Raw genomic sequence first — 13,470 nt, forward strand, 5'->3', positions numbered from 1 at the left:
TAATCCTATTGCAGTAAAATGGAAAACAAACATAATATGAATGAATTTAGAGTAACCTGGTATGAAGCTACAGGGTTAAACTTAAATAAAAGCATTTACACAGAAGCAAGAAGTGGCACTGAAAAATATTTCATAGTTCTCAACAACAATGCACTAAATTTATGAATGGGGGAAAGGATACACTCTTCCACATGTGCTGAGTTTGTATACTGTGATGTAGGCTACCTCCCACCCGCCAAGGATCTGTTAGTTGATAGATTAATTGAATTACTTCTAGTGTAGGTGGGTGGTAAGAGAGAATCAAGTATCAGGAGTTAATGGGCATTTGAGAGAAAATGGGTACCTGGAATAGGCAGAGGAAGAAATTAATGGAATTGCTCTGAGAGCCAGTACAGAGTTGATGGGCTGAATGACCTTCATCAAGGCTTTATGGAAAATCTAAAATATAAAAACCCCAGAGCCCATGTTTTCTAATGGAAATGCTAACTCTTTATTTGATGAATTGAACATCATGTATTTCTGTGAGAAATGGCAGCTCAAGAGGAGTTAGAGAGCAGGTAGGTTGCTGGACTGCTTAATCTATTGCTGGATTCAGCCATTGAGTTAAGAGGCAAAACATTAATGTGAAGAGGGGTCTGATGTAGTTCACCATAGACCTCCAGCTTTGTGCCAGGGATGGACATAGAAATAGCAACTGCAGGCACTTATTTAGAGTTCCTGATCCCGTGGGGGAAAGAGGTAAAGCGACTGTGGATTGGAGCTTTTCACATTTCCCCCTCCCCCCACTACTTTCAAATCTCTTAGTATCTTTCCCTTCAGTTAGTCTTGACGAAGGGTCTTGGCCCGAAACGTCGACAGTGCTTCTCCTTATAGATGCTGCCTGACCTGCTGTGTTCCACCAGCATTTTGTGTGGATTGGAGTTATTTCACTTGATCTTAAAGTTGAAGATCATTACTTATAATTTAATGTCTTCACGTTTTCAGATAATGTTCATTTTAATTAATTGAAGAGTTTATAAAATGTCTCCCTCCATCATAAACGGTCTTGGAATAAAATATTGACAACTGAGAAAAAAAGAAAGTGGGGGAGGGGTTGTGGGGGAGGAAGGCAGGGTGTGAACGTTGGAATCCCCTACCCAAGAAATGTGGATTCTGAGTCAGTAAGTGCACTCAAGGCTAAGACAAGAATTTAGGCTTTAATGGAATACTGTTAACCATTTGGTCCACTCCACTTCTAATTCTCATCTCCTATGAAATTTCCAGCTGTGTCAAACAGAGGGGCACAAATGAATTGTCCAAGCAGACCCTCTGTCAATCACGCAGACCAAGATGGAACAACACACCAAAGTTAGATGGGAAGGTCCCACACTTGTTTCTTGCTGTTGGCTGATTTCAATTTGAGGCCAGATACACAAACAATGGGAGGAAAACAAGATCAGTCAACATTTCCATTGGAAAGTGACAAGAAATCTCTTTCAATAGCTTCAATAGCCAAATTCAATACCTGCCAGCATTCTAGATCAGGTTTGCATATAATCAGGCATTCTGGTGCAAATGGGATTGACTTATGAAAATAGACCGGAAAATTTACACTTAATACAAACAAAATGTTTCAGTCCTGATGAAGGGTCATGGCCAATACACCAACTATTCAGTGCCCTCCCCCCCAAAAAAAAAAGATGCTGTCTAACCTGATTTGCACCAACTTCTTGTGTGCATAATTCATATTACATTTTGCTTTGAATGTACAAAACTCTGGGCTGCGTCAGCTAATGGAATAATCCACTGAAACTGCTTTTTCAAGTATAAAAAAATTCAGAACAATGTTGACCTTTAAACAAAATATCAAGCAAATATTAAATTGCATCTTTCTCAGAGCAAAATATATTTTCATTATGCCATTAAGTAACTTGCAACAGGTATTTAGCTCACAGCTAATAAATTCTGTTCAAAATGGAATGGTAATTTATTGGCACCCAGATTTTCAACTGGTAAGGGCTGTGAAAGACCTGTACAAAAGAATACTGTGGAGTCTTTTGGTGATATTCCTCAGAGATATAATTGACAGCTGGAGAAATGTCACAGAAAACTTCTAATACTTTGTTCAAAAGGTCAGAAAACCTTCAAACAATTCACATCTTCAATGATTAATGTGTTTCTTAACTAAGTCTATAAAGTGTATGAAGATAGTCTGCAAAAATATTCCAATGAATTCACTTTGTATTAATTGATCATAAATATTATTCTCATTCAATTATCTGTACTAATATGAAAATCCAAGCTGTCCAGTATCTAGAAACAATACTTCCTTCTAAAGAACAATGAAAATGAATGAAAAGAAAAATTGAATAATCTTTAAAATGTTACAATTATTCTCTTTCGAGAGTAGAACTATCTTAGGGCTCTTAACTAAGGGTCATTTGGTTTGAGCCTCACTCAACATGAGGATATAACTCTGCTAACACCACAGCAGAATACTGAAAAAGTGCTGTAATTTTGGAGGTACTGTTTTGGGGATTAGATTTATCCAGGTGAATATCAACAATGTCAGGGTACAGGGTACAGTAAAAGCATTCAGCCCCCAACCCTTTGTTCACATAAATGAATATTATAACCATGGACTTCGATCAATTTAAGTGAGAATTTTTATTTGTGAATCACATGCTCTTTTTTTCAGAAAAGGCCAAAACAGAAAATTGCAAAGCAAGAAAAACTAAAAAAACAAAAATGGAGATGTCAGCAGTTCAAAAGTATTTACCCCCTTTGCTCAGTACTTAGTTGAACCACCTCACACAGATATCATAGACAGAGGTCTTTTTGCTTAAGGTCTATTAGCTTTGCACAATGTGGAGCAGGATTTGCCAATTCCTTCCTACATAAATGCTCACGCTGTACCAGGTTAGTTAAGGAGTGGCGGTGGATAGAAATCTTGAGGTCTTGCTAGAGGTGTTCCATTGGATTAAGTACAGGACTCTGGGCCACTCAAGGACAACTTTCTTGATTTGAAGCCACTCCATGGTTACTCTCATTGTCCTGCCGAAAGATGAACTTCCTCACCAGTATAGGCTTTCTGGCAGAGGCTAGCAGGTTTTTAATCCAGGCTCTCTCTGCATTCAGCACCATTCATCTTCTCATCAATCCACCAGATTTCCTATCCCTGCTGCTGAAAAGCATCCAGATAGCAAGATGCTACCTCCACCATACTTTATAGTAGGATGGCATTACCTGGCTGATGCGTAGCCACACGTACTGCTTAGTATTGAGGCCAAAAAGTTCTACTTTAGTCGCATCTGACCACAAAACCTTCTTCCAGCTCTTCATAGTATCTTCTAAGTGTTGCTTTGCAAAGTCTTTATGGGCAAGGATATGCTTTTTTTTAAAGCTATGGCTTCTTCCTTGCCAGTCTTCCATGAGTACTCTTTTTGTGCAAGGTCTTAGAAAATGTGGGGCTAGGAACTTCATTTCCAGTTGCAGCCGCTGATTTCTGCAGCTCCCTCAGAGTGACTGTTGGTGTCACAGTATCCTCTCTGACAAGTGCCATTCTTCTTCGGTGACTAGGTTTAGAGGGTTGTCTTGACCAAGGCAGTGTGGCTGGGGTTTCATATTTTTTTTCACTTTTTCATGATGGACTGCACTGAGCTCAAAGGTATATACAGTGCCTTTGAGATGGTCTTGTACCCTTCCTCAGATTTGTGCTTCTCTATTATCATTTCTTTGACTTGCCTTGAATGCTCTTTTGTCATTTTGGTTTGGACTGTTGAAAATCTACTGTTGGAGCTTAAGGAGAGAGCGGATATTTATTCAGGTGATCCTCCAGTTTTCCACATCAACAAATTTGGTGAGCTGGTGAGGTATTTAGTATAGTAACTACAAAAGGAATGAATACCTTTTCTGCCTCACAATTTTAGTTTTTAAACTTTCAGTAAACTATTGACAGATTTTGGAATTTTTCTTTTGATTTAACATTATGCACAATGTTTTGTACATTAGCTCAAAAATCTTCCTTAATTATATTTTAAATTTAGAAAATGAGATAGTAAAATGTGAAAATAGTTGTGGGGCATGAATACTTTTTCAAGGCACTGTATTTTTTTTTTAAAGAATCTGTTTTCCTTTATAACGTAATCAAACAAAATAGATTACAAATGACTTTCCACGTTATGGCAGTCTGAATAACAGAAATTCACCCTTATCGAAAACAAAATTCATTTGCATCTGATGGCAGAGGGGAGAAGCTGTTCCTAACACTGAGTGTGTCTCCACACTTTTGTACCTTCTCCTTGATGGTAGCAAGAAGAGGACATGTCTGGATGACAGGGGCCGTTATTGATGAATGCTGTCTTTTTGAGGCATCGCCTTTTGAAAATGTCCTTGATGCTGGGGAGGCCAATTCCCCTGATGGAGCTGGCTGTGTCTGCAACTTTCTACAGCTTTTTGCAATCCTGTGCAGTGGCCCCTCCATATCAGATGATGACATAACCAGTTAGAAAGCTCTCCACGGTACGTCTGTAGAAATTTGCTGGAGTCTTTGGTGACATACCGAATTTCCTCAGTTAAATATAGTACCTGTCATGCCTTCCTTGTACCGGTAATTGGAACAATACGCTGGGCCCAGGATAGATCTTCAGTGATATTGACACTCAGGAACTTGTAACAACTCACCCTTTCCATTGCTGATCCTTCGATAAGGACTGGTGTGGGTTACCTCAACATCGCCTTCCTGAAGTCCACAATCAAATACATGGTCTTATTGATGTTGAATACAAAGTTGTTGTTGTGACACCACTCAACCAGCTGAATATCTCTCTTGTTTGCCTCCTAGTTACCATTTGAAATTCTGCCAACAACAGTTGTTTCATCGGCAAATGTACAGATGGCATTTGAACTGTGCAATTATGGGTGCAGAGAGAGCAGAGCAGTGAGCTAAGCACACATCCCTAAGGTGTGGCAGTGCTGATTGTCCACAAGATGTTATCTCTGATCCACACAGGCTGTAGTCTCCCAATGAGTCAAGGACCAGTTGCAGAGGGAGGTATAGAGGCCCAGGTTTTGAAGCTTGCTGATTAATACCGACGGTACGATGGTGTTGAACACTGAGCTGTAATCAACCAGAAGCCTCACATAGGAATTGCTACAGTCCATATGGTCCAAAAGTCTGGAATATTGACTAAAAATTCACTCTTATGAAAAAGTTAAATATAGACAAAAAATTATTTTCCCCCAACTTTATTCCTATGTAGATAATACAACTTATCATTATTGATTTTCTAGGAACACAACCCTCCCCCATGATGCAGGGTATACCCGTGACTGGTTATTTTTTTCAAAAACAGCTTATGACCTTGTACTTTGTATCAGTTCAGACAATTTTCAAATCATCAGCAATTAACATCCTTATGTGGATTCATGCTGCGTGTTGCTGGTTTGAGCAGTTTTGAATGGTCCATAGGAGACAGTTGCTCGATTGTGTGGTGTTTGCTTTGTTTTATTGAAGTGATAAAATATTCCAGTTGCTGATGTTTGAATTTGACTGGTGTTTTGTTTGGTCTGGTTTAAGTTCTGTGCTGTGGATGCGCGGGCAGTCTGTTGACTACATTTACTGAAATGGAATATTGCCGGTACTGTGGACAAACAAAGAGTTAATTGCAAGTGGCGCAATAAGGAGAAAGTAACGAGTGTATTGAAGCATGGAATTGACGCAAGCAACCCTTGTATCGGGGCTGGCAGAAGAGAAATTAAACTTCAAAAGCTTTAGCAGGTAGAATCAAAAGTCTTCAAAAGGAATATAAAACAAACAGGAAAAAATTAAAAGTTTAATACCATTAATTAGGGATCTTATGGGAAATAAGGAAATGCCTTATCTTGAGGATCTGACTGGTCTCTGTGAAGCTGTTGCTAAGCAACCACATGCTGTTGTCATTACTTCAAGGTTGAACAAGACAAATAGAACCAGGTGCTTTACAAACACTGGACGTCTTAGTAATGCATTCATAAGGGTTATTATACAACAGTTGACTCAAACATGTACCATTGAAGGTCATGTTGCTGAAACAAGTGAATATGAGTTTCACTTTCCATCAGGCTATGTTTCTCAAATTCCACAGCATGTTTTGAATATGTATATAACAGAGGTCCCACAGGATGACGTAAACCTGAGTGATAGTGTGTCAAATGCCAGCGCTCAAAGTCCTGCTGCAGGCAGAGCATCTTCTGTATCTAATACCTCCTCTGCATGCATTTAAATAAGGCTGATTTAGCTACATTAATCACATGGCAACAATTTCTGAAGGACAGGCATGCTCTGGAAGAGTAAGAGAAACAGCTATGGAAAAAGATGGAGCAGAAACTGCCGCACAGGTCGGCTAAGTTAATGTGCCAAGGGCTTCAAGTGAGGCGAGTGTTAAAAGTGCTCCAGCGGTGTGAGCTCCTGTATTGATTGGGCACAGAACAAAAACATTCAATGTCAATTTTGATTCATTTGTTCCTCAAATGTCTGTGAAATATGAGCTAGACCCCCAAGAGGGAATTCAGGGTGTTTATTCTCAGCCTGCACTAATGAGGCACGCTCAACCTGTGTCATTTCCCACAGCTTGAAGAGCTCATGGGGACATTCACTTACAGCATGAGAACACTTGATTCAGGCAATAAATACAAAAATAGTATTGTTGATATTATGAGGAAGCAAAATGAAATAACAACCTTACTGCTAAAACAGTAATGCATTTCATCTTTGCCAAAAAGAGAGATTCAAATCTTCAATAGAGATTTATTTTTAGTATTGTGCATTCATTAAGGCTTTTTAAAATAGTGTTGAAGGCAAGACTGACAGCTATGGTGACTGCCTCTATTTCCTTAACAGTAGACTAGGGATTGCCATAGAGAAATTGTCAGAGGTTGCCAGCATGATGATCCCAAGAAAGGATATCTAAAGTCTAAAGGCTTTTCTGCAGGAACATTTTGGTAATTAACAGAAAATTGCATTTGCCTACATGCAAAAGCTTCTTTCTTAGGTGCCTATCAAAACTGAAGATGTGAAACCTTTCAAGACTATTGTCTTCATTAGTGACTATTGCAATGGCAGTACACGCATGAACTGGACATGCCTGTTAATATGGTGATTGTCATAATGAAATTGCCCTAGATGCTTAGGATTAAATGGAGAACGGCATTCTGTGAACTGCAAGAGAGGCACAACCAAAAAACTACTTTTGGTGACACAGCTGACTTTATTGAAAAGCAAAGTAAAGATTGCTACACACCCGGTATTTAGCAACTTACAGGATGCTACATCACCAGCAATAAGCAAAGGCGTGAACAAAACTAAGTCACAATTTCATTCTAAGGCTAAAGGAAACAGCCTTGCCACTACTGTGGCCACTATGGAAAGTAAAGCTAAAAGTGAACCTGGACCCAAGGGAAATGGTCCTGTCAGTCAAAAGTGTTTGCTTATTCTGCAAGGGTGAACATACATTGGATTCGTGCACTCTGCTGGAGGAAAGGGCTCAGAGTGAGCGAATTGCCTTCCCAAAGGAAAATGGTGCCTGCTTTGTTGTTTGTGTACAGGACAGTGGCAAGCATCCCTGCATACTTCACTTTCACTCTAATGAAAAGGGTGCAGAATCAAAACAAGCCATGAAAGAATCAGACACATAAGAGAGTGCTATCTATCGCCTTACAGGGGCTGGTGATCATGATCGTAAACTTCCCATAATTTCATTACAAGTCTAAGAAGGGTAACAAGACAGTGGTTACTTATGCTTTCCTGGATCAAGGAAGTACAGCAGTGTTCTGCACAGTGGACCTCATGAACATGCTCAAACTCACAGGAAAAAGGACATGCATCCTCTTATGTACCATGGGCCAAGAGAAGATTGTTAGTAGCTACTGTGGTTCAGGAATGAAGTGGCTTCTGGCTTAGATGGCTGTGAACTACTGAACACCTTTACACAGGAAGGCATGCCGGTCCACAGAAGGAATGTTTCATGTCAGAGGGACCTCCAGGGATGGTCTCACCTGAAACATCCATTTGCCACAGATTGATTCAGAAATTGAGCTGCCGATCGGGATAAATGTGCCTAAAGCATTGGAGCCATTGCAAATAATTCACAGTATTAATGATGGATCGTATGCAATTAGAACAATAATAGGTTGGACTGTGAATGGACCACTGAAAGGAGACCATGGTGTTGGGAGAAATGGTGCACAGCCAGAGCTCAGTTTAAACTTGGATGAACTTTGGCAGCTGCAGCCCAAAGCAGCTTCCCTCAATGCAGGCAGGATGAACGACCTGGTTTGTCAAGAGAAGACCAGAAGTCATGGAACTGCAGTGAAGTTGTTTACAGTGAAGGGTTCATATTTACCTGTCTAGCTATATGAGCTGTTCACTTTGAAGTGGCATCTTCTTTGGACATAAATTCCTTTGTTAATGCACTTTGACACTTTATAGCTAAACTAAGACAGGTTCCTCAACTGCACTCTGATAATGCGACAAACTTTGTTGGAGCTGAGTGCAAGTTGCAAGAAGCCATTGAGAAGTGGAATCATTCATGGATCAGTGATGTCCTTCAGAAAGGAATTACGTGGATTTTTAATTCCCTGGGAGGTTCACATTCTGGAGGAACATGGGAGAGACTCATCAGGTCTGTGCAAAGGGTCCTCAATGCCACCATGAAGGTACAGAATCTTGACAAAGAAGGTTTTCACACAGTCCTTTGTGAAGTAGAGACTATTATCAATGGTCGTCCAATTACTAAAGCAATGACTTGGAAGTACCAACACCCAACCATCTGTTGGTTCTCACCATCCTTACACCCAGAAGAGTTCCAAAATGAAGACATGTATGCTCACTGAAGATGGAAGTAGGCCCAATATACCTATGTCAAACTTGTTTTGGGAACTTCAGGTCAAGGAGTATTTACCATAGCTACAGAAACATCAAAAATGGTCAGGTATAAAACACAATTTCCTCCCAGGAGACACTGTACTTATAGTTGTCAACACAGCACCTCGAAACTCACGGATTATGCGAAGAGTGACTCAAGACTTTCCAGACAGAAGAGGATTTGTGCGAAAGGTGGGCATCAAGACCAAGACCAGCTGTCTGGACAGGCCTATAACCAAGATCTGTCTTCTACAGGAGGCAGAGTGTTGAAAAGCTGCAGGTTTAGAAGTTTCATGACTGACTTGACAGAAAGTGTTAGTAAAAATCACTCTGTACTGGGGTAAGCCCTGGTAACCTCTGGCCAAGATGACTGTTACATGTCTTGCGTGGAAAAAGAGAGAAGGGACATTTATATAAATGTTAAGATGTTTAGCCCTGAAGATTCTGTGTCTCCTGTTTTAGTAGTATGCAGTTGTAATTATCATAGTGTAATAAAAAGGGGCTGAGATGTAAGTGCCATGTATCTATTCTCTGTCTGTACTGAATTTTGTGCTAAATATTTTTAATGGGTAATTTGTCACGTGGCAGAAGCAAATGAGAAAAGTTACATATTCATGTTTTGTCTTTAGGCCAGCTTAGTCTAGTCAGAACAAGGGAGTGGGCCAGGAGTGATATATTTATGTCGACCGCCGGTTACGTTTAATTACACTAATTTAGCTGAAACCCTTGGTACACTAATTGGAATGTTAATTTTGCTAACTTTAGTTTCAGGAGTTTTAATCGCCATAAGATTGCTCATCTTTGCTGGTTTTGTAATAAAGGATCAAATGTACTTTGTTGAATTTGGAAATTTTCTAATTTTGGAAGAGCATCATACATTTTCAACCCCCGTACTCAACCTTTGTGTGGTTTTGTTTTTTTTCCAAGTAACTGCTATAATTAAATTTGTAAAATAATTAATTCAGTTAATTATATTGAGAATACAAAATGAAATATGGGGTTCAGAACAAAATAAATGATTACATTCACATTCAACAGAGTTATAAACAGTTCTTCAAAAATATATTTTACACCTGATCTGAAAAAGGAAGTTTTGTCGAAAAATTTCAGATTGGATTATTATTCAAGGTCAATCTATATTTTCTTGATATATTCTGATTACATTTAAACCTGACCAGTTATAAACCTTAAATTCTGGAACAAAAGCAGATTTCACCAATTTATCATTACTTTATTTAGCATTATATGTTTGTTTCTGAGAGCTTGCTTCATCACATGCTGAATTATAAAAAGATGCTATTCTCCACAGAATTCTTTTCTTCTAAAAACAAGCTAGCAGGGACATTGTCTTTTATAACAAATTAAACTGTATGCAAGTCAGCCAACCAAAAAAACCCAAGGGCAAAATATAACCTCTCTTCCTTTTTTTGCTATGTTGATTTAACATACAGCACATTGTAGCAATCATGTTCAGTTCCTTTGGGACTAGATGTAAATTTTGACATTTTTGTCACTTGTCTACCCATAATACTTTCCTTTTTCAACTATGAAACCAAGAAAGGGATTTTTAAATATACCAATTAGAAAAAAAACATCTGAAGACCCCTTGGACTATTTCCAAAGTCAACTAATTACATTTGCAATGGAGACTATTCCAAGTATAGGATCTTGCTTGGTGCACCAACACTACTTCCTCACATAAAAAGTATGAATATTGTGCTAATTCATTAAGAGCTTTGAGGATTCAATCTGAATTGCTGATACTCTGATGCACTGAAACACAAATGCAGTAGCAGAATTAAAAACAATTGCAATCCTGCAAGTTGATAACTTCTAGCCAATGGTTAGATCCAAGATCTCCAAAAGAACAAGTTATTAAAGGTGAAATTCAGAAATAAAAACTAGAGCACATCTGGTATTAAATAAGCAATAATGATTACTTAATGAACTGCAAATAAGACAAGCTCAATATTCAAGGAATTTTCAAATTAATCAAAGACCACTAATAATAAATGTTTGTTAATATATAACAGATAAGTTTAAGCTCTATTGCAATTAAAATTAAATACCACTGTAATATAGGCAATTGCTTTCAACTTGCATGCTCAAACACAATAAAAATGTGTTGACATTACGATGGTATTATAGCTTGATGGTGAGTCAGACTATCCTGGATCGATGCAAGCATTTTCTGTGCATTACTTCAGAAGTAATCATTTTTAGAAATAGTGCACAGTATCTATTGTGTGAGACAGTCACTTAGCCATGGGTATTTACATAAAAGCTTTTTAAACGACTGAAGCAACAGGCCCCCCAAAATACATATTTATTTAGCTGTGCACTTTCAATACTAGCTATTTTGGAAATTGAAGGTAAATAGTCCTCTGCACTCTTTACAACCTGATGCAGCAGTGAGAAAAAGGAACTTGGGACACCAAGATAAAAAGAATGGATTTAATGGGATTAAAATACAAAATATAAACATAAAAGAAAGAGGCTCAGAGGGAGTAACGTGAAAGAAAATGAAAAACTGAAAACTTTAAAACATGAGGGGCATGATATTACAAATAAATAGGCTTTAAAGGGCAACACACCCAAAAAGCTAGAGGAACTCAGATCAGGCAGGATCAATGGAAATGAATAAACAATCAACATTTCAAGCCAAGACCCTTCTTCAAGACTGGAGAGGAAGGGGGAAGATGACAAAATAAACATTTGAGTGGGAAGGAGGACTAACTAGAAGATAGTGAAGCCAGGTGGGTGGGAAAAAGTAAAGGGCGGGAGAAGAAGGAATATCATAGGAGAGGAGAGTGGACCATAGGAGAAAGGGAAGAAGAAGGGGCATCATGGGGAGGTGATAGGTAGGTGAGGAGAAGAGGTAAGAGGCCAAATTTGGGAATAAAAAAACATAGAAAACCTACAGCACAATACAGGCCTTTCGGCCCACAAAGCTGTGCCAAACAAAAGAAGAGGGAAGGGGGAAGGAATTATCTTTTTACCCGAAGGAGAAATTAATGTTTATGCCATCAGATTGATGCTACTCAGACAGAATATGAGGAGTCACTCTTCCACCTATCATAGCAAAAGAGGACACCCTGAGTTTTAAAGGGGATTGCACTGCTCTAAAGTTTAACAATTTTATAATATTTATATTAGGTGTATCATAGTCAATAATTATGTCATTAGTCTTTGGCATAAAGAAGCAAGAATAGGCTATTCAGTCCCTCAGTTGTATCATCAATTAGAAAATGTCTGACATGCTCTTCAAATTTATCTGCTCTTATTCCATAAATCTTATCAGCTCAGTTTTGAAATTTTCATTTAGCTTTGCTACAGATTTTTTTTTTGGGAAGTGTTCCAGTTTTCAGCACAATTTTGTGTGAAGAATGACTTTTTGATATTATCCCCAAACTGCCAAATTTATAAATGCGAGAGATTCTGCAGACACTGGAAATCCCGAACAACACACAAATTGCTGGAGGAACTCAGGTCAGGCAGCATCTTTGGAGAATAAACAGTGACATTTTGGGTCAAAACCCTTGATGAAGAATTTTTAAGATTTTGTAATTGACAACACACAAGAATAATCAGCTTTTCTTTGTATTCAAGATGGCTGATTCAAAATGAACTGAAATTTGAAATGATTTGAAATGAACTAATGGATAAAAATTAGAAAAACAAAGTTAATGCAAAATTACAAATATCCCTTAAAAACAAAGAATAAGACAACAAACCAGAATAACATGCACTTGGTCAAAGTACAAACAAAAATAAAACTTGGTACATTAATTTTCACCTCCAATTCAAATTTACTAAAATGGTTTCATAACACAGAAAAAGAAAAATCAAATAAAATTCAAAATAAAGTAATAAACTGCGAGTGTATTATCACTTAATGGCTTCATTGAGGGATTTACATGAAAGCCTACTCCTCTTCACCTACTGATTTTCACGAATTTTCTCTCAATAGTAGTGCAAAATTTCATGCATCTCAATTATAGCACCATCAGACTAAAAGGAGCAGCTTCCTGCACTCCCCTCAAACCCATATTGAGCCAGTTTCCTTGACTCAATGATTAAAGCACAGGAGACCTGTTTGTATCTAGAAAAAGATTCATTACATACCTATAACTTGGTGTAAGTGATATATTGAAGCCTCCATATCCATAGAGAAAAGCAGGGTGAGATTTATCAAGTTTTATCTGTTTTTTGTGGACTATAAACATGGGTATTAGAGTCCCATCTTTGCTTGGATAGAAGATCTGCATAGAAACAAAATGGCATTATCAGTTTTGAATTTTGATTACAATTAAAATGCTCAATCTCAAAAGTAGAGAGCATGCTTTTATAATGTCTCTGGATTATTGGAGGTACTATTTTCTTTCTTTGTAGATCATACTTGCTGCTATTATGATCATTGAAAGACCACATAAAAGTTACATTAACATTCATTTTTTTTTACTATCTTAAATGACTGAACCTATTAAATCTTACAGCTTTCATTGAAGGTCTGCACAACAAGAAGATTCAACCTCAAAAACAGGTTTCTTCAAATGTCTAAGTACTCAGGATTATCTAATGTACTTTCC

General features: G+C 38.0%; 1 protein-coding gene across 1 annotated transcript in view; it reads right to left on the reverse strand.

Annotated features, from left to right (window-relative positions):
- The window catches only part of LOC140733044 (prolyl endopeptidase-like), a 169,499-nt gene that overhangs the window by 53,203 nt on the left and 102,826 nt on the right, over positions 1 to 13,470 (reverse strand). The window contains exon 11 of the mRNA XM_073055836.1: positions 13,007 to 13,143. Within this exon, the coding sequence (XP_072911937.1) occupies positions 13,007 to 13,143 (137 nt within the window). The remainder of the gene's footprint in view (positions 1 to 13,006; positions 13,144 to 13,470) is intronic.

The sequence above is a fragment of the Hemitrygon akajei genome, chromosome 9 (assembly GCF_048418815.1).
Source record: "Hemitrygon akajei chromosome 9, sHemAka1.3, whole genome shotgun sequence".
Lineage (NCBI taxonomy): Eukaryota > Metazoa > Chordata > Chondrichthyes > Myliobatiformes > Dasyatidae > Hemitrygon > Hemitrygon akajei.